The sequence below is a fragment of the Curcuma longa genome, unplaced genomic scaffold (assembly GCF_044706935.1).
Source record: "Curcuma longa cultivar G26 ecotype Majalengka, Jawa Barat unplaced genomic scaffold, ITB_CL_G26_1.1 contig_19656, whole genome shotgun sequence".
Lineage (NCBI taxonomy): Eukaryota > Viridiplantae > Streptophyta > Magnoliopsida > Zingiberales > Zingiberaceae > Curcuma > Curcuma longa.
This window is the reverse complement of record NW_027431155.1, coordinates 26,697-44,696: the sequence shown is the minus strand read 5'-3', so window position 1 is coordinate 44,696 and position 18,000 is coordinate 26,697. Positions and strand designations below refer to the sequence as shown.

At 43.1% G+C, this 18,000-nt stretch overlaps 1 protein-coding gene across 2 annotated transcripts; it reads left to right on the top strand.

The window, feature by feature from the left end:
* The first annotated feature begins 10,198 nt into the window (after positions 1-10,198).
* Positions 10,199-17,566, top strand: LOC141817196 (uncharacterized). 2 transcript variants are annotated; one of them, XM_074704859.1, is made up of 6 exons: positions 10,199-10,941; positions 11,027-11,670; positions 11,759-11,848; positions 16,531-16,825; positions 16,949-17,232; positions 17,307-17,566. In XM_074704859.1, the coding sequence occupies exons 1-6, from the start codon at positions 10,842-10,844 to the stop codon at positions 17,355-17,357; spliced, it is 1,464 nt and encodes a 487-aa protein (XP_074560960.1). In that variant the 5' UTR covers positions 10,199-10,841; the 3' UTR covers positions 17,358-17,566. The 2 variants fall into 2 exon arrangements, with proteins under 2 accessions (XP_074560960.1, XP_074560958.1); XM_074704857.1 differs by having other exon boundaries at positions 16,531-17,232.
* The last annotated feature ends 434 nt before the right edge of the window (positions 17,567-18,000 follow it).

Sequence of the window (18,000 nt, the reverse complement as noted above, 5' to 3'; positions counted from 1 at the left end):
TTATTTTGAGTTCAACCCTAAAACTATCATAATATTTATGTTAGGACTGTAAAACATAATTAGAGAGATCTTGATAAGTTGAAGTTGACTTGTACTAGGTAGATGAGGAAGCATTGAAGACATGGGGTCTCTTGGCACTATGATGATTCAACCTTAGTTTGGTTGGAATTGAAGTATTAGTTGATTGATACAAGAATTTGATCAATTGATAATCAAGTCGACTAGACAATTGACTTGGATTGGTTTACTAGCAATAGAATATTTCTATTTGGGAGTCAATAGACTGAGACAAGATCTATCGATTCAACTAATATCGGAGATTAGACGATTAGTACTATTGATGAAAAATAGGAAAAGAGTCGTTGATTAGATAATGCTATAGTCAACAGTCAATTCTATAATGGACCAATCAAATGGATAAAGAATTAGTCAACTCAAGTTGCATTGTAGAGCCAGGGAGTCGACTACAAGCAAGCTCAATCAACTAGGCTCTCAATCGATTGGGATAAGTTATCAGTCAACTAATTAGATGGATTCAGAAATCAATAGGAGCTCTATAAGAAGGGGCTCAAAAGGGAATTTCTAGAATAAGTTGTTGTGAGAGTGTTGTTGCATTCTGGAATCAACTTGAGCAATTCAAAGAGAAAGAAAGCAAAAGAGAAAGCTTCATTTATATTTCATTTCAATTGTATTGTCTTATTTTTATATTCCCTTGTATTTATTTTGTAAGCAATAGGTATTGTAAGAAGTTTCTCCACCTAAAAAGGTATTTTAGAAGGAGAAAGATGGATTTCGAAAGTGATCCACTAATGGATCTAAGCCATAGAGTACGAGATGAGGGCTAGCGAACCATATATATCTTGTATCTCTATGCATTGGTTTATATTTTGAGTTGGTTTTATATTTTACACTATATACTAAATCAATCATAGGCAAACACACACACAAAAGTGAGCATCTATCCACCTCTCCCCTAGTTGCATCTCCCAACTGACCCTTTCAATATAACAGCTAGTGGAGGTTATTAGTATTTCATTACTTTTACTGATGATGTCAGTAGATATGACTATGTGTATCTAATGAACACAAGTGAGAATCCTTTGAAAAGTTTAAAGAATTCAAGAATGAAGTACAAAATCAACTTGATAAGCATATTAAGATGCTTCAATCAGATCCAGGTGGTGAATACCTTAGGTATATTCAATTTTTGATAGTATTTTAATATTGCTTTCCTATTAATTTTTGAAGAAAACATGGAGACAATTTATCCTATTGTGCACATTCCTAACTCAAGCCATAAATGATTAAATTCAACTTTCGGGAATGGTTTTGTGAAAAGATTAACTAATTAGCTTTGGACTCAATATAATTGAACACAATGTCTCCTCTAGCTACATGATTTCTATGTCTCCTCTAGCTACATAATCTCTAATAAAATGATGTTTAACCTTTATGTGTTTGGTTTTATAATGATGGATTGGATTTTTGATTAAGTTTATATATGAGACATGCACATAGTCCTCCAAAGTGAGAGTATTGCATTGGTCCAATGTCCAGAGGTAGCCATAGTCATTCATCCTAACCACCATCGCATCCCATAGCGTCTAGTTCAGGTGCACCGTTGAAAGGTCATGCTCCAAGTCAACCCTGATCATGATGAGGTCCCTTGTCTCTTGCTGTCCCCACTAAAGCAACCGCTCCTCCTTCCCCTTAATTATGTGGCAATGACACCCCAAGGCCATCTTAATCATTTTTGAGGCCCTAAGCAAAACTTTATTTTTAGAACTTTAATATATATATATTTTATATAAAATAATATATATATCAAACCCAATTTGAGTCCATAATTGGGTTAAAAAATCGATTACTATTCAAGAACCCATTTAATCAACGAAATGGCTCACCGTTGGTTCGATGGGTTTTTTCTATATAGATGAACATTTATTAAAATGAATTCCATTACATCTCTCTTGGTATATCCCGAATCTCCTAGATAAGAGCCGAATATTCTAATCAACTAGACTATAACCATTGATGTTCTTATGTGTTAGTTAATTATTTAATAACTAATCAATAGTTTTCTTTTGTTATATTACTATTTTTAATAGTTGGAAGAAGAGAAAAGAGTAAATAATTATTTCAACTCTATAATAGTTGGGGAAGAGGGGTTTTTTAATTTTTTTATGTTTGAGATTAGTTAATTATTTTTTGATCAATAACTACGATTTAATATCCACTATTCGTCAAACTCTATAAATAATGAACTTATTTCATCATTTTAACATCATCTTCTTTACTCTCATATCTCTTAATTTCGAAATCTTAATTGCTTTCGATTTCAATTCTTCAATTATAATGAAAAGAGGAGATTCATCATCTTAATCTTGGAGGAGCAAAGAAATAGTCAATCTGAATGAGGATCATGATATTCAATTTATCGATGATAAGCCCGAGCAAAACATCTGAGACATAAGGACGTATGGATGGTGATACTTCTAAGGTTAGGGATACTCTTTTAAAATCGTAGGGGATATGTAGGCAACTTAAATAATTATAAGTCTTTCTTTGTATTTTTTTTATAAATTTATAATTTTTAAATAATAATAATCTTAATTGTGGTGAATTGTGAATTTAAAATTCTGAACCATGAATCGTAACTATCTTGGATGTTTAAAGTTAAGAGTCAATCTGCCAGGAACTATTGAATTGACGATTTTGAACCATCGAATTAGTGATTCCGAACCGTCAGTTCTGAACCGTATTGAGTCTATTAAGGAAGAGTCGATTAAGTTTTATTTATTATAAAAATGTATACAAGATATCAATCTTATGTCAAAGAATCATATTTAATTGCGGTTAAGAGAATCCTAAGATACCTTAAGTGAACACAAAGTGTAAGGCTTTGGTATTCTATGATTGAGACTTTTGATCTTGTAGGGTATTTCAATTCTAATTACGTCGGATGTAAATTGGATTGGAAGAGTACGAGTGAAGGATATCAATTTTTTAATTCATCCTTAATTAATTGGTCAAATCATAAATAACATTATATATCACTCTCTATAATCGAAGTTAAATATATCGCTATGGAAAATAAATATCATAATTGTAAGTGGAAGAGTCTCGTCAATCGCTACCAAGATCCTACCTTTCCTTTGGATCTGCCACCTCAAAAGAAATTTTTTGGACTGGGCCATAGCCCATGACAACGCACGTGTAGATCTATCTATATGATCAATTCTACCAAATCAAATTAATATGAATAAAAAATTATAATTGTTCCGGTTGAGAACTGCTCCGGGACACGTCACCGGGCCTCCTCGTAGATGGCTCTCGCGAATAGCCTCCTCGCTGCTGGCTTTGAACAGTGGATGGAGCTGAGGGGATGGTGGCTTCAGGGTCGCCGGGAGCTTCGCCGGAGCTGATGGAGAACAGGAAGAGCTTCAAGAACTGGAAGGCCTGCGGACACAGAGAACGTCAGTGGGAAGGCCAGGGGGGTGCCCTGGCGCGACCACTCCGACGCTCAAGTCAAGGACGGCGGGAGGAAGAAGATGAACAGTAATGAACTTGAGCGTGTAGAAGAGTGCGGGAGCCGAGAGCTTACCTGCTGTGGAAGGAGTGGTCGTTTTAAGGAGAGATGAGCATGCATACCTGTCACGTCATCATTTACAAGATGTCCCATCATAATTAATTAGATGTCAGGAACAATCAAGCACAATAGTCATGAGTCCCATCTCTGGTAGGTAGCCGTCATGTCATTGCCCACGTGGGTGTTTAGAGAGGGCGGCGATAATAAATGAAGGGCGTGGGCCAGTCAGAGAACATGATGGGACATGCCAGGGCACTGTAAGGCGAGTCTGCTGAGGACTCGGATTCGGCCTGGTGAGGAGTCTGCTGAGTGGCAGGGCTGAGCTGCCGAATGGCCGAATGGGCAGGGCTGAGCTGCTGTGGCCGAATGGCCGAGTGGCCGAGTGGCTGGATGGTCGAGTGGCCGAGTGGCCGAGTGGCCGGATGGCCGAATGGCCGAGTGGCCGAATGGGTAGTGGCCGGATGGCCGAGTGGCCGGATGGCCATGGCCGTGGCCGAGTGGCCGGATGGCCGAATGGCCGAGTGGCCGAGTGGCCGAATGGCCGAGTGGCCGAGTGGCCGAGTGGGGATTCGGCTAAGGCTACGGCCGAATGGGGATTCGGCGATGGTTGTGGCCGAATGGGGATTCGGCCAAGGCTTATCAGACCAAGGGAGATTTGTACAGGGTTTATCAGGTCTCTGGGCGAGATTCAAGTCAGACCCGGATCATACTCGAGTTCGGCGATGATGAGCCCATTGGATTATCCCCGGAACATAAGCCTCCCCACTAGTCTAGTCGAAGGGAGCGTGAGTCGGACTGACTAGACTGAGTTGGACTCGAGTTTGAGTCGGGTCCGTAGACTCAGCCGATCAAATGGGAGAGGATGAAACCTGGAGTCCGAGAGGATAGGGGCGATTGATAACCCGTAGGTAGAATACTTTGCAAGCCCGATGAAGGAGCTGGTACAGATCCAAGATAGTCTTCAAAATGAGACCAGGGGTATGAGGCCGAGAGGGCTGTAGAGAAGCCTTGGAATGGCTGAGAAGCTTGGAAGAATGGCTGAGAAGCCTTGGAAGGATGGCTGAGAAGCCTTGGAAGGATGGCTGAGAAGCCTTGGAAGGATGGCTGAGAAGCCTGGAAGGATGGCTGAGGAGCCTGGAAGGATGTCTGAATGGTCATGGCTGAATGGCCGAATGGACATGGCCGAATGGCCAAATGGACATGGCCGAATGGTCGAATGGTCATGGCCGAATGGCCGAATGGTCATGGCCGAATGGACATGGCCGAATGGCCGAATGGTCATGGCCGAATGGGCAGAGCTGAGCTGCTATGTGGTAGGGCTGAGCTGCTGAGTGGCAGGGCTGAGCTGCCGAATGGCCGAATGGGCAGAGCTGAGCTGTTGTGGCCGAATGAGCAGAGCTGAGCTGCTGTGGCCGAATGAGCAGAGCTGAGCTGCTGTGTGGCAGGGTTGAGTTGCTGAGTGGCAGGGCTGAGCTGCCGAATGGCCGAATGGGCAGAGCTGAGCTGCTGTGGCCGAGCTGCTGCAGAGCTGAGCTGCCGAATGGCCGAATGGGCAGAGCTGAGCTGCTGTGGCCGAATGAGCAGAGCTGAGCTGCTGAGTGGCAGGGCTGAGCTACCGAATGGCCGAATGGTCACGGCCGAATAGCCGAATGGACGTGTGGACATGGCCGAATGACTGAGCAAAGTGGCCAACTGACTGAGCAGAATAACCGAATGACTGAACAGAGTGTCCGTGCTTGCGGACGATTCGGAAGTGTAGACGGTCCGAGCTTGCGGACGATTCGGCAATGTAGACGGTCCGGGCTTGCAGACGATTCGGAAGTGGAGAGTGTCTGTGCTTGTGGACGATTCGGCAATGTGAAGTGTCCGTGCTTGCGGACGATTCGGAAATGTGAAGTGTCCGTGCTTGCGGACGATGCGTAGTGTGTCCGTGCTTGCGGACGATGCGTAGTGTATCCGTGCTTGCGGACGATTCGTAGAGTGTCCGTGCTTGCGGACGATACGTAGAGTGTCCGTGCTTGCGGACGATACGGCAGTGGAGAGTGTCCGTGCTTGCGGACGTTTCGTAGAGTGTCCATGCTTGCGGACGATGCGTAGAGTGTCCGTGCTTGCGGACAATGCGTAGAGTGTCCGTGCTTGCGGACGATGCGTAAAGTGTCCGTGCTTGCGGACGATGCGTAGAGTGTCCGTGCTTGTGGACGATGCGTAAAGTGTCCGTGCTTGCGGACGATTCGTAGAGTGTCTGTGCTTGCGGACGATACGTAGTGTATCCGTGCTTGCGGACGATTCGTAGAGTGTCCGTGCTTGCGGACGATACGTAGAGTGTCCGTGCTTGCGGACGATACGGCAATGGAGAGTGTCCGTGCTTGCAGACGATTCGTAGAGTGTCCGTGCTTGCGGACGATGCGTAGAGTGTCCATGCTTGTGGACGATGCGTAAAGTGTCCGTGCTTGCGGACGATGCGTAGAGTGTCCGTGCTTGCGGATGATGCGTAAAATGTCCGTGCTTGCGGACGATACGTAGAGTGTCCGTGCTTGCGGACGATACGGCAGTGGAGAGTGTCCGTGCTTGCGGACGATTCGTAGAGTGTCCGTGCTTGCGGACGATGCGTAGAGTGTCCATGCTTGTGGACGATGCGTAAAGTGTCCGTGCTTGCGGACGATGCGTAGAGTGTCCGTGCTTGCGGATGATGCGTAAAATGTCCGTGCTTGCGGACGATGCGTAGAGTGTCTGTGCTTGCGAACGATGCGTAAAGTGTCCGTGCTTGCGGACGATGCGTAGAGTGTCCGTGCTTGCGGACGATACGGCAGTGGAGAGTGTCCGTGCTTGCGGACGATTCGTAGAGTGTCCGTGCTTGCGGACGATGCATAGAGTGTCCGTGCTTGCGGACGATGCGTAGAGTGTCCGTGCTTGCGGATGATGCGTAGAGTGTCCGTGCTTGCGGACGATGCGTAGAGTGTCCGTGCTTGCGGACGATACGGCAGTGGAGAGTGTCCGTACTTGCGAACGATACGGCAGTGGAGAGTGTCCGTGCTTGCGGACGATACGGCAGTGGAGAGTGTCCGTACTTGCGAACGATACGGCAGTGGAGAGTGTCCGTGCTTGCGGACGATGCGTAGAGTGTCCGTGCTTGCGGACGATGCGTAGAGTGTCCGTGCTTGCGGACGATGCGTAGAGTGTCCGTGCTTGCGGACTATGCGTAAAGTGTCCGTGCTTGCGGACGATGCGTAGAGTGTCCGTGCTTGCGGACGATTCGTAGAATGTCCGTGCTTGCGGACGATGCATAGAGTGTCCGTGCTTGCGGACGATACGTAGAGTGTCCGTGCTTGCGGACGATACGTAGAGTGTCCGTGCTTGTGGACGATTTGGCAATGTAGACGGTCCGGGCTTGTGGATGATTCGGCAATGTAGACGGTCCGGGCTTGCGGATGATTCGGCAATGTAGACGGTCCGGGCTTGCGGACGATTCGGCAAAGTTGAAGCCGAATGACGGATTCGGCAAAGGTGAAGCCGAATGACGGATTCGGCAAAGGTGAAGTCGACTGAAGAATTCGGCGCAGGTGAAGCCGCATGGAGGATTCGGCAAAAATGAGATCAAAAGAGGTCCTTGGTGAAGACTGATCCTAACGGGGCATCCGGTGAAGTCGTAACCGCATGGGGCATTGGGTGACCAAGTAACCGAATGATGGGCTCAGTGCAGGGGTGTCTGAGGGGCGAATTCGGCGAAGGAGTGCTTGAATGATGGATTCGGTAGAAGAGAGTCCGAATGATGAATTCGGTGAAGATACCTTAGCAGGAAGATTCGGCGAAGGCGCTGCAGAGATTCGGCGAGGGCTTAGCCGGATGAAGGATTCGGCGGAGATGCTGCCGAATGAAGGCTTCGGCGAAGGCATAACCGCGTGAAGGATTCGGCGGAGGCGCTGCAGCATGGAGATTCGGTGAGGGCTTAGCCGGATGAAGGATTCGGCAGAGATGCTGTCGAATGAAGGCTTCGGTGAAGGCATAACCACGTGAAGGATTCGGCGGAGGCGCTGCAGCATGGAGATTCGGTGGAGGCATAGCCGAATGAAGGATTCGGCGGAGGAGTGGCCGAATGGACGATTCGAATTAGCTTTGTAAATTTCCCTTGTCTTGGACCAGGAGTGTGATTGCTGGTAAAGCTAGACCGGAGGCGTTTGTCGAAGGCGCAGGTCCGCGACCTAAGTTGCGTCGGTGGCGTAGGTCCGAGACCTAAATTGAGCTCGACCTTGGCTATGTCCGAGCCGAAGGGAGGTTGAGCCCTGAAAAGGACATTTGCTGATGGCGCAGGTCCGAGACCTGAATCGAGCTCGACCTTGGCTATGTCCGAGCCGAAGGGAGGTTGAGCCCTGAAAAGGACATTTGCTGATGGCGCAGGTCCGAGACCTGATTATGTAGGTGGAGACAGCTCGATCCCGACTATGTCCGAGTCGGGAGAGTGATGTCGAATGGTTGAAAAGCCTTAGCGTGGAGAGGACCTGCGGAAGTATCCCCGTTATTCAAGTGTAGGGAAGTAAAGTACGTACCATGGTGTTTAGTGTTCTTGATCGCTAAATGCGGTAAAGCTGGAGATGCGTAGCATTCCATGGCCTGGTTAAGTCTTTGCCCTCTGCATCGGTCTGAGATGCGTAGCGTCGATGTAGGACCGGGCCTGGGCCTGAGCCTGGGCCTGAGGGTGGGCCGGGGCCTGGTAGGCCTAATGGGCCTGATGATGTTGGGGCTTGAAGGACTTGAGGATTCTGGACTCGAGAATAGTGGGCCTCCGTGGGCCTATAGCGGGCCTTTTGTGGACCCGGACAACTGGCGCGCCGGTGGTGCGAGCATCGTCGGCGAGAGATGGAGGTCTCGAAGGGCAAGCTTGTACCTGAAGTTGTTGTCCAGAAACCGCTAGGACGGCCGTGGCGACCGCCCTGTTGAAATCTTCCTCCGTCATGGCGTGAGGCGAGGCTGAGGAGGTTTGTCCGTCGGCATCTCAAATCCGGGCAGAAATGTGTTCCCACAGACGGCGCCAAATTATGTTCCGGTTGAGAACTGCTCCGGGACACGTCACCGGGCCTCCTCGTAGATGGCTCTCGCGAATAGCCTCCTCGCTGCTGGCTTTGAACAGTGGATGGAGCTGAGGGGATGGTGGCTTCAGGGTCGCCGGGAGCTTCGCCGGAGCTGATGGAGAACAGGAAGAGCTTCAAGAACTGGAAGGCCTGCGGACACAGAGAACGTCAGTGGGAAGGCCAGGGGGGTGCCCTGGCGCGACCACTCCGACGCTCAAGTCAAGGACGGCGGGAGGAAGAAGATGAACAGTAATGAACTTGAGCGTGTAGAAGAGTGCGGGAGCCGAGAGCTTACCTGCTGTGGAAGGAGTGGTCGTTTTAAGGAGAGATGAGCATGCATACCTGTCACGTCATCATTTACAAGATGTCCCATCATAATTAATTAGATGTCAGGAACAATCAAGCACAATAGTCATGAGTCCCATCTCTGGTAGGTAGCCGTCATGTCATTGCCCACGTGGGTGTTTAGAGAGGGCGACGATAATAAATGAAGGGCGTGGGCCAGTCAGAGAACATGATGGGACATGCCAGGGCACTGTAAGGCGAGTCTGCTGAGGACTCGGATTCGGCCTGGTGAGGAGTCTGCTGAGTGGCAGGGCTGAGCTGCCGAATGGCCGAATGGGCAGAGCTGAGCTGCTGTGGCCGAATGACCGAGTGGCCGAGTGGCTGGATGGTCGAATGGCCGAGTGGCCGAGTGGCCGGATGGCCGAATGGCCGAGTGGCCGAATGGCCGAGTGGCCGAATGGCCGAGTGGCCGGATGGCCGAATGGCCGAATGGCCGAGTGGCCGGATGGCCGAATGAATGGCCGAGTGGCCGAGTGGCCGAATGGCCGAGTGGCCGAGTGGCCGAGTGGAGTGATTCGGCTAAGGCTACGGCCGAATGGGGATTCGGCGATGGTTGTGGCCGAATGGGGATTCGGCCAAGGCTTATCAGACCAAGGGAGATTTGTACAGGGTTTATTAGGTCTCTGGGCGAGATTCAAGTCAGACCCGGATCATACTCGAGTTTGGCGATGATGAGCCCATTGGATTATCCCCGGAACAATAATGAATGGTTTTTTCAAGACTAAAATATTATTGTATTTTGATCAACTAAGTCCTGATAAAATGAATTCGATTAAAATGTGAAACCAAATTATTGTTTTCGTTCAATTCGATTTTTTTATTTAACAAAATCAAGAAACTTTATTTAATAAAAGCAAGCCCGTTGCCGTTATCTTCTTTTTCCACGTGCATAGCAGAACATGGACTTTAAGACGCAGTCAAAAACAACAAAAGTTATTTCGATTTTAATTGCCAGCCCTAGACCGGTTCACCAGCCGCAGAAAACTAGGACAGCGACCGAACCGGTGGCGAACCAGAGAGACGATAAAAGGCAAGAGCGGAGCGGAGCGAGCGAGAGAACCACCACCACGCCTTCCCTCCCCGCCTCCTCCCTTCACAGACGCAAACGTTCCAAGGGAACAAAGAGCGGCGGCGAGCATTTACGTTTTGATTCGATTGCCATTCTGGGCGACAAGCTAGTGAGATCGAAGCAGGCAAGCAGGCGGCGCTCCTCCGATTCATCTCCGTAATAGCTCGCTCGCACACCGGATTCCTTCCCCGCCGTGATCGGATTCCTTCCCCGCCGTAAGATTTCTGTTCCGCTCGCATCAATCTGAACGGGCCTTTAGGGTTCTGAGGTCTCCTCGATTCTTCCCGTAATCTTGGAGGAGAGGGGTGGAATTTCGCTCTGTTGTTTCCTTACCCTTGTACCCTTTTTGTTCTCATTTCCATTTTTAGCCTAGGGTTTGCCTTGCTTGATTTACCTGCAGTTGCCGTTTTTGGGAGTTTGACCTTGTTGTTGTTCTTCTTTGATGGTTTCTCGGCGGTGATATTTCCTTGATTTTATCGGTCATTGCGCCATCTTCCCATGGTTGTTTGAGATATTTGAATCCTGCTCCTCTTGAGAGAAGTGCGTCCCTGGAGGGGCTTTGTATGCGGAATCAGTGGATTTGGTAGATTAACTTTCCCACGATGGCGATGGCGTTTTGAAAAAAATTCACAGTTGTCCTCATCCAAGTAGTACGGTTGGATTCTTCTGATAGGATACTTAGTATAGGAAATAGATTCGTTGAATAAATTTTTTATAGATTGTCCAGAGGTAGAGAGCATTAGCTGTATATAGATAATGATCTATACTGCAAATGGATAGAGGTGAGCCTGCATTGGTTCCACAATGGTATAAGTTAGCAAATGGGAGCAATTCCAGCAATACCCTGCGCATCAGCACTTCCAAACGTTCTGGTAGTTGTTGCTATTCTTTCCTTATGATACTTATTCTTATGTTTAAAGTTCCTGTAAGTTGATCCTATTTCTTGGTTTCCTGTAGATGAAAATGGTGTGGAATGTGGCTCAAGGAGTAGATTACTCAGTCACCATGATAAGAATTTCAGGAGGAGTTTAAGCTCTAATGGGTCTATTGCTCCGGATAGAGGTAGCTCTGCCAAACTGCAGGATTACAGTAGTTTCCGTAGGTCTCGTGACAAAAACCAAGAGAGGGATTTTGATACCTGTGATAGACAAAGTAGGCCATTGTTGGTTGAGAATGGATTTGGCTATCACGACCCATTTCTAAGAGTTAGGGCTGAAAAAGATGCGTTGAGACGTTCCCAATCTACAATAGCAGGAAGACAATTTGACTTCTGTCCTAAACGACCTGTAAATAGTGGGAATAACATTGGTTCTGTGGGAAGTGTAATTAGAAGCATTGACAGAAAATTTGAGAAGGATTTTCCATCCCTTCAAGCTGAAGGCAGGCAAAACTTCTCAGATGCTATTGAGGTATTGTCTCCTTGTCCTAAGACTGCTGTCCAAAGTCTTCCTGTTGCAACTGCCATCATCAATGGAACTTCAGCTTTAGCTGAAATACCTGTACAAGTTGAAACTGATGGAAGTTTGTTTTCATCTGCAACTCGAAACACAATGGCAGAGGCATTGGCACAAAGACCTTCCCTAGTTGATAATGCTCTTCAGGTAATTTTTAAAATGCAGAACTGTTGCCTTTTGTTGTTTTATTACAGGCATGTGGTTTCCATTAACATGACATTTACATGTTATGTAGTCCTCTGTTGACACTCAGCGGATTGAAGAACTTATTCTAAAAAAATGCAAGCAGCTGATACCTGTGACTCCTGTACTGCCTAAAGTCTTGGTATAGCTTCCTGACTTGCCTTTTTCTTGTTGAAATATATTTCCTATTTTCACAACATCGATGAATGTTTGATCCTTTCCTTCATTATCTTCATTTATTTAGACGATCTTGTACACAATTGCTATCCATGTTGCTAAATGTTTTCTCTAATAAAATGATTATACATCTTGGGTTTGGATAATAAGGTATAGAGTAATCATTGTAGAGACCATGTAGGATAAAAAGTTTAATTTTACCTGCTTGTGCAGATTCTTATGAGACAAACAACTAAGTAAAATGTTATAAATGTGATTAGGAAATCTATTAGAAAGCTTTAACATAGGATTAGAAATTAATTTGCATGCATTGGTTTGTAAATTGTGAATGTGTGTTTAAGTGGAAAGGGAATTAAGGTTTTTGTGATCTTCTGGCATCCTTGGATCTAACATCAATGGAAACTTTTAGCTCTAGTTGAAACTCAAATTATTCTCTTTAGAATAGAGTGTTGTATCTTAAAAGCAACACATATGACAAGTTAGAATAACATAGTTCAAACTGTTCAAATGGTTTTATTAGATCACTTGGAAAGCAGGAACAAACACCCTATATCCATACAAGGCTAGGTAGAAAAAGCTTTTCACCTTGAACTGACCTATAAATTGATTCAAATTTACCTGATTTTGGGTTTCTGGTTGGGTTTAATTATTTTATTTCTTAGAATTTGAGTTTTAGGGTTTCCTAAAAAATCAACCTATTTCTTAATCCTTGTTCTACATATTGTATACATATATACTTTTTTTTTTGATAAAATCTATACATATGCATAATAATATTCTATGATTATATTTGATGATATATAATATATACAAATTATATGTTGTATACCCATACACATATAAAACCTTAAGTTTGCTTTGGTTCTATTTTAAAATAGCTTATTTTTTACCCTAAAATTTTGTTGGAATTTGAGGTGCCATCCCTATTCCCTTATTTTCCTCAATTTCCTTTTGATGCTTCCTTAGTTGATCGAGCACTCAATTTGTTCCTATGGTGTAACAAGTAATACTACCATTTATTGATGTGGTGGAAATCGATCGGTGAAGTAGGATGCTGAAATGGATGACAATGATGCAAAGGTTGAATGATGTGGAAACGATTGAAGTGGAGATTGCTGAGCCCAAGTAGCATATGTCCAACTCATACACATTAGAAAGAGCATCAAAGGGAGCCGAAGTTGTTTAGTAAAGCCCCTCTAATGCTTAAGTCACACAAAGGTGGATGTAGAAAGGTTGTAAAGACACTAGAGAGTGTATAACAATCTGAACCCCTTTTCTAGTGGATATATCCGAGTATTTATAGGTGGAGGTAGGTGAGAAATCATGTATGGGGATGACTTGTAACTGTAGGGGGTCATGTTTAAGCATGTCTTGGTTCATAGTGACAGACGACATGGGAGACCATTTACACATACGATCCATACTAGAGGGGAGCCATGTCTAGGCATGCAATGATGGGCAATATGGAGAACCATACCTAGGGATGGCTAGGAGAGCAACATCGAGAGCACAGGGCATAGAATTTGGGGAGCTCGAAGAAGAGAGCCCAGTTAGTGGGAACCCAGAGCATCAAATAGGCGAGCTCATTGAGCTCATGTCAGAGAAGAGCTTGGGGTGTGTTGATTGGGTGTGTTGACTGCTCCAGTAATTCTGCATATTCAGAGGGGAGAGCTCAAGGAGCTCTGCTGATATTACCCCTTTGGCTCCAAGAGATCATGACACACCAATCTAGTCTTCGAGGTCTGCTCCTAGCTAGAGATCTTCGAACACATAGGCAATGAGTTGTTCTCAAATAATGTCACTTGGGCATGGCAGGCTGATCTAGAACTAGATTTGTATCAGGGTATCAATGATGTATGTGGCCGTAGATGGATCTTGTTGTTAGATTGTTGAAAGGTGATCTTTTGCTCCTTTAATGCCATAATTAATTCAACTTAATTTTTTAGCATTTGCACTATCTTAGTCCCACTTGACTTTAAAACTAGCATTGGAGTGTGATTTGAATCTCAAAATTATTGGTGTCGCACTCCAATTAAACCCATTCTCATGGATGGGAATGACCATGTTGATGATGGAATAACCCAATCAGCATGTCCCTCATGCCAATCAAAGTACATCAAATAAGAATAATGATTCAATATGATTAAATATACTCCATATTTAGATTGATCTAAGTTAATAAAGAGGAGCTTGACAATTATTGGAAACCATAAAACAATTGTGCAAAAACATGAAGAACTAAAAGTGATTTTCATAAAATGTATGAATTCCAAACCTAATTGCAATTTGAAAAAAGTATAAATATGTAGGACAGCCTCCTAAGAGGCCAAACAAAAATATAACCAAGTCATGCAAGAGAAAAGAATATAAAAGTTATAATCTCTAAGATGAAATATAATGGATTCAAGGGGACAATACCCATATCTATATCTTGATCCAAGAGGGTTACCCTGGTCGGAAATTCTTAAAATATGTCTTGACTATAGTCATCACTTTGATCGCCGAGCTTAGAGAACTCTTTTGAACCTAAGGTACTTTGGAATCTCGACTCTTTATATCATACACAATTAGGTCAAGTCACGTTGAAACCAATTGTCACAAATCCAATCTTAGAGTAAATTTCCACAAGTGGTTCCCCTAACACTATAATTCATTTATGACAAACATGCTATCATATCCTTAAACCCTGCCAATGTTGGTCCTAAGCCCGGATGAAAAAGGGCGAATGTTGCATGTTAGGTGCCAGTCAATGTGAACTTTCAAGCAAATATTCAATGAATACTATCATATCCTTAGCTTGAATTCTCTAACATAACATCTCTTACTATTCATATGACATCATGTTTTCCATATCTTGCATAACAAGTAAATTTATAATTAATAACAAGTTTACAACTAAATGAGTAATAATGCATACTCTAATAAAATAAATACTTTAAGCACGACAAAAATAATAAAAGCTTATATATTTATATATGCATAAAGAGTCTAACATACATAAAGGGACAAAATAATCAAAGAAAGAGCTAAAATAGGCTCCAGCAAAATCCCACTATGTTAGTGTTCAAGTAGAGTTATAATGCATTACGACACTCAAACTTTTGACAGTTAAGCATGTCTCTATTTGAGGAATGAATTTCTACCTCAAGATATACCCATAACCTCTCTTCTAAGGTTAGGATGAAAAGCTTTCCCTCTTAGTTTTCTATTTTCCCACAACATGTCACTATTAATGAAACTACACATTTATTATGCAAAAACAATGATGGAATTTCCCTCACCGTTATCTAATCACACCAAAATCTCTCATTGTCCATCCATTGTTTGGTTAACCCATTCGTGAAGACTTTGGTCGTTGTTGCCGTTGTAGTTGTGTTCCAACTATTTGGAGTTGGCTATAAGGATTTGTCTTGTCATTTATCTCCATTTAAGTGTTGTAAGGTTATATCACTGGGTAATGCCCACTGGGTAATGCTCAGCTCATTTATATCATTTCATTTTACTAATTAGATTTTTTTGGTTTCCATTTACCTCCTCACTCCGTAATGCACCATTCTAATAGCACCTTGAGAAAATTTGGTTATCACTTATTTATTGAATATTCCAGAAACTCAATTTTTTGGTTTGTTGTCCATCAGCCATGTTTGTTCCTACTACTGGGATCAACTTGTAGATCTTTTTCCTCCATTAACCATTAAGCTCCATGTAATGCTACGTCGCACGTGATCTAGTATCAATTTGCTTGTTTCCTTGCCAAATTTTCATGTCTTGTCACAGCTGATTTTTAGCTTAAGGGCTTCGAACCTAATTTAAACTTTGAAGGTTTCACAATGGAGAATCTTCAAACTCAACTAAACAAAGATAAATGACATCAGTTTCTTACGTTTAGTTTGATGTGATGAATCCTTAATGATTCTCTTTGTAGTGTCTACTCAAATGAAACTTCAGTTATATCTATTTGGTGTTGTAATGTTAGTAAAATCAACATGATCTGTGCACAAGTATAATTAGTCCTTACCTTTATGGTAGGGCTAAAAAAAAAGATTTTTACCAAAGTAATGCAAAATAAGTATAGAGAAGGTATTAGAACCTTTAAAAAGAGTTGCCATCTGTGACTTGTGTTTGTGCTGAATACAAATGCACATCAAACATCTTATTTCATGTGGTGGGAATCTTGTTCTCATAAAGCGTATTATTGGCTGGATCTTAATTATCATGAAGAATCCTCAAATAGTCATATATTATAAGATTTTGAGTGATTACTCCAACAGATGAATACTGTGTAGTGTGTAATACGCATTGCAAAACTATCAGATGAATGCCAGAGATCCCTTTGTGAAATAGTGTGGTTAGAGTTATTGTTGGTCATGATATCTATGTTTATGCATTATGTATTTCAGAAATGACTTAAGATGTGCTGAATGTTTAATTGTTTTTAAAATTATGCAACACACCTATCTTCTATCATGAAATTGCAATCTGAAGCTGTGAGATGAAAAAGATATCTGTTACTATTAAGTACATTGCTTGTGCTGATTTTCCAGTTATTCATCCCCTATTATCATCTCATATCTTTTATGTGGAAATTATGTTCGAATGCTTGATTTATTCATCTTCTGCATTCTGAGGATCATCTGTTGTTCTCAGACTTGCAGCTTAGCAGAAAAGGCCAAAATAAAAAGTGCAAAGGGTGGAGGTGTAGATTTTAGTTCTTTTGCAAAGGGTGGCCAGCAGATAAACCTTGCCGGGCGAACACCAATAAGATCTGATATTGCAAAGGCATATCAAGCGGGAAACTTTCAAGTTCTTAACCGAGAGAAGAACATCATATCACCTACTGCTGAAGACAGTTCGAGTGTTGGCAAAGCCATTGCCTATGTTGGACTTGTTCCATCTACTGCAAGCCTTCCTTCAAAGGGCCAATCTGACCAAAAGAATAAAGGTGAGGGCAAAAATGGTGTGTTAAAGCGAGTTGTATCTGTTGGAGAAAGAAAACTTCTTTATCACGCCCAGAATAGGAATGATTTCTTCAATTTATTGAGGAAGAAATCATTAAATCCTTCAGGTTCTATTCGGGAGCCTGGCTGTCTTGGACCACCGGAGGACTTGCAAAATGCTTCCTCAGTCAGTGTACAGAACTGCCAACCTGGCTTGGATTTTTCAGCAGAAAATAAAAATCTTAGTACTGATGAGCCTGATCGACCATATGCTGACAATAAAGAAGCTAACTCATATTTAGACTCTGTTCCTGATCCGGAAGAAGAAGCTTTCTTACGATCACTTGGGTGGGACAAAAATGCCGGTGAAGAAGCTCTGACACAGGAGGAGATTGATGCTTTCCTCAAAAAGGTACTTTTCCGTTTGCCTTACATCAGTTCATTCATATCCTTATCTTTATATTTCTTGCCGTCCTTTTTTTGCAGTACGAAACGCAAGCACAAACACGGCGACCACGAAAGATTTCCATCAGCTAGATTTCATATCAGATCTTCCCAATTGAGATATTTAGAGAACATAGAACATGAGTTGTTTGAGTAGCAGATGGCGAGGATTATTCTGTTTTTTTTTTCTTCTTTTTCCTAAGTTTTAGATAAATGATGTCTTCCTTTTGTTATTGAATTTGTTATGTGGTTCTCTTCATCTCATCTCGTATAATTTTACAAGAATAGAGTTTACATTTTGAGTAGAGGCTTTTGATCCATGTAGATAAAAGATTTTATCAATATAAAAAGTCTACAGGGAAAAATCGTCTTTATATATTCACACGGAAGAATTTGGAGCTCGCCTTTGTTTTTTTTTCCATATTTTGTTGTTGAAGACTAGTCATGTTATGGTGTTGGGCGTGCCATACCTCGGTGCTCAACACGGGCTCAACCTGTGGACTAAAAAATAATATAAAATTTAAATTTAAAAATTAAAGATTAAAGATTAAAAAAATGGGAAACTATATATTGTGTGTGTGTATATATATTTTAAAAATATGTGAATATTATAAAATGAGTGTTTTTTTAAATTAATGTAAAAGAATAAATTATTGTAAGAGCTTTTTTTTAAAATTTTGTTGAAAGGTAGATGAAGAAGAAATAATAACACTGATTCTAAAGTAGTCATTATTGG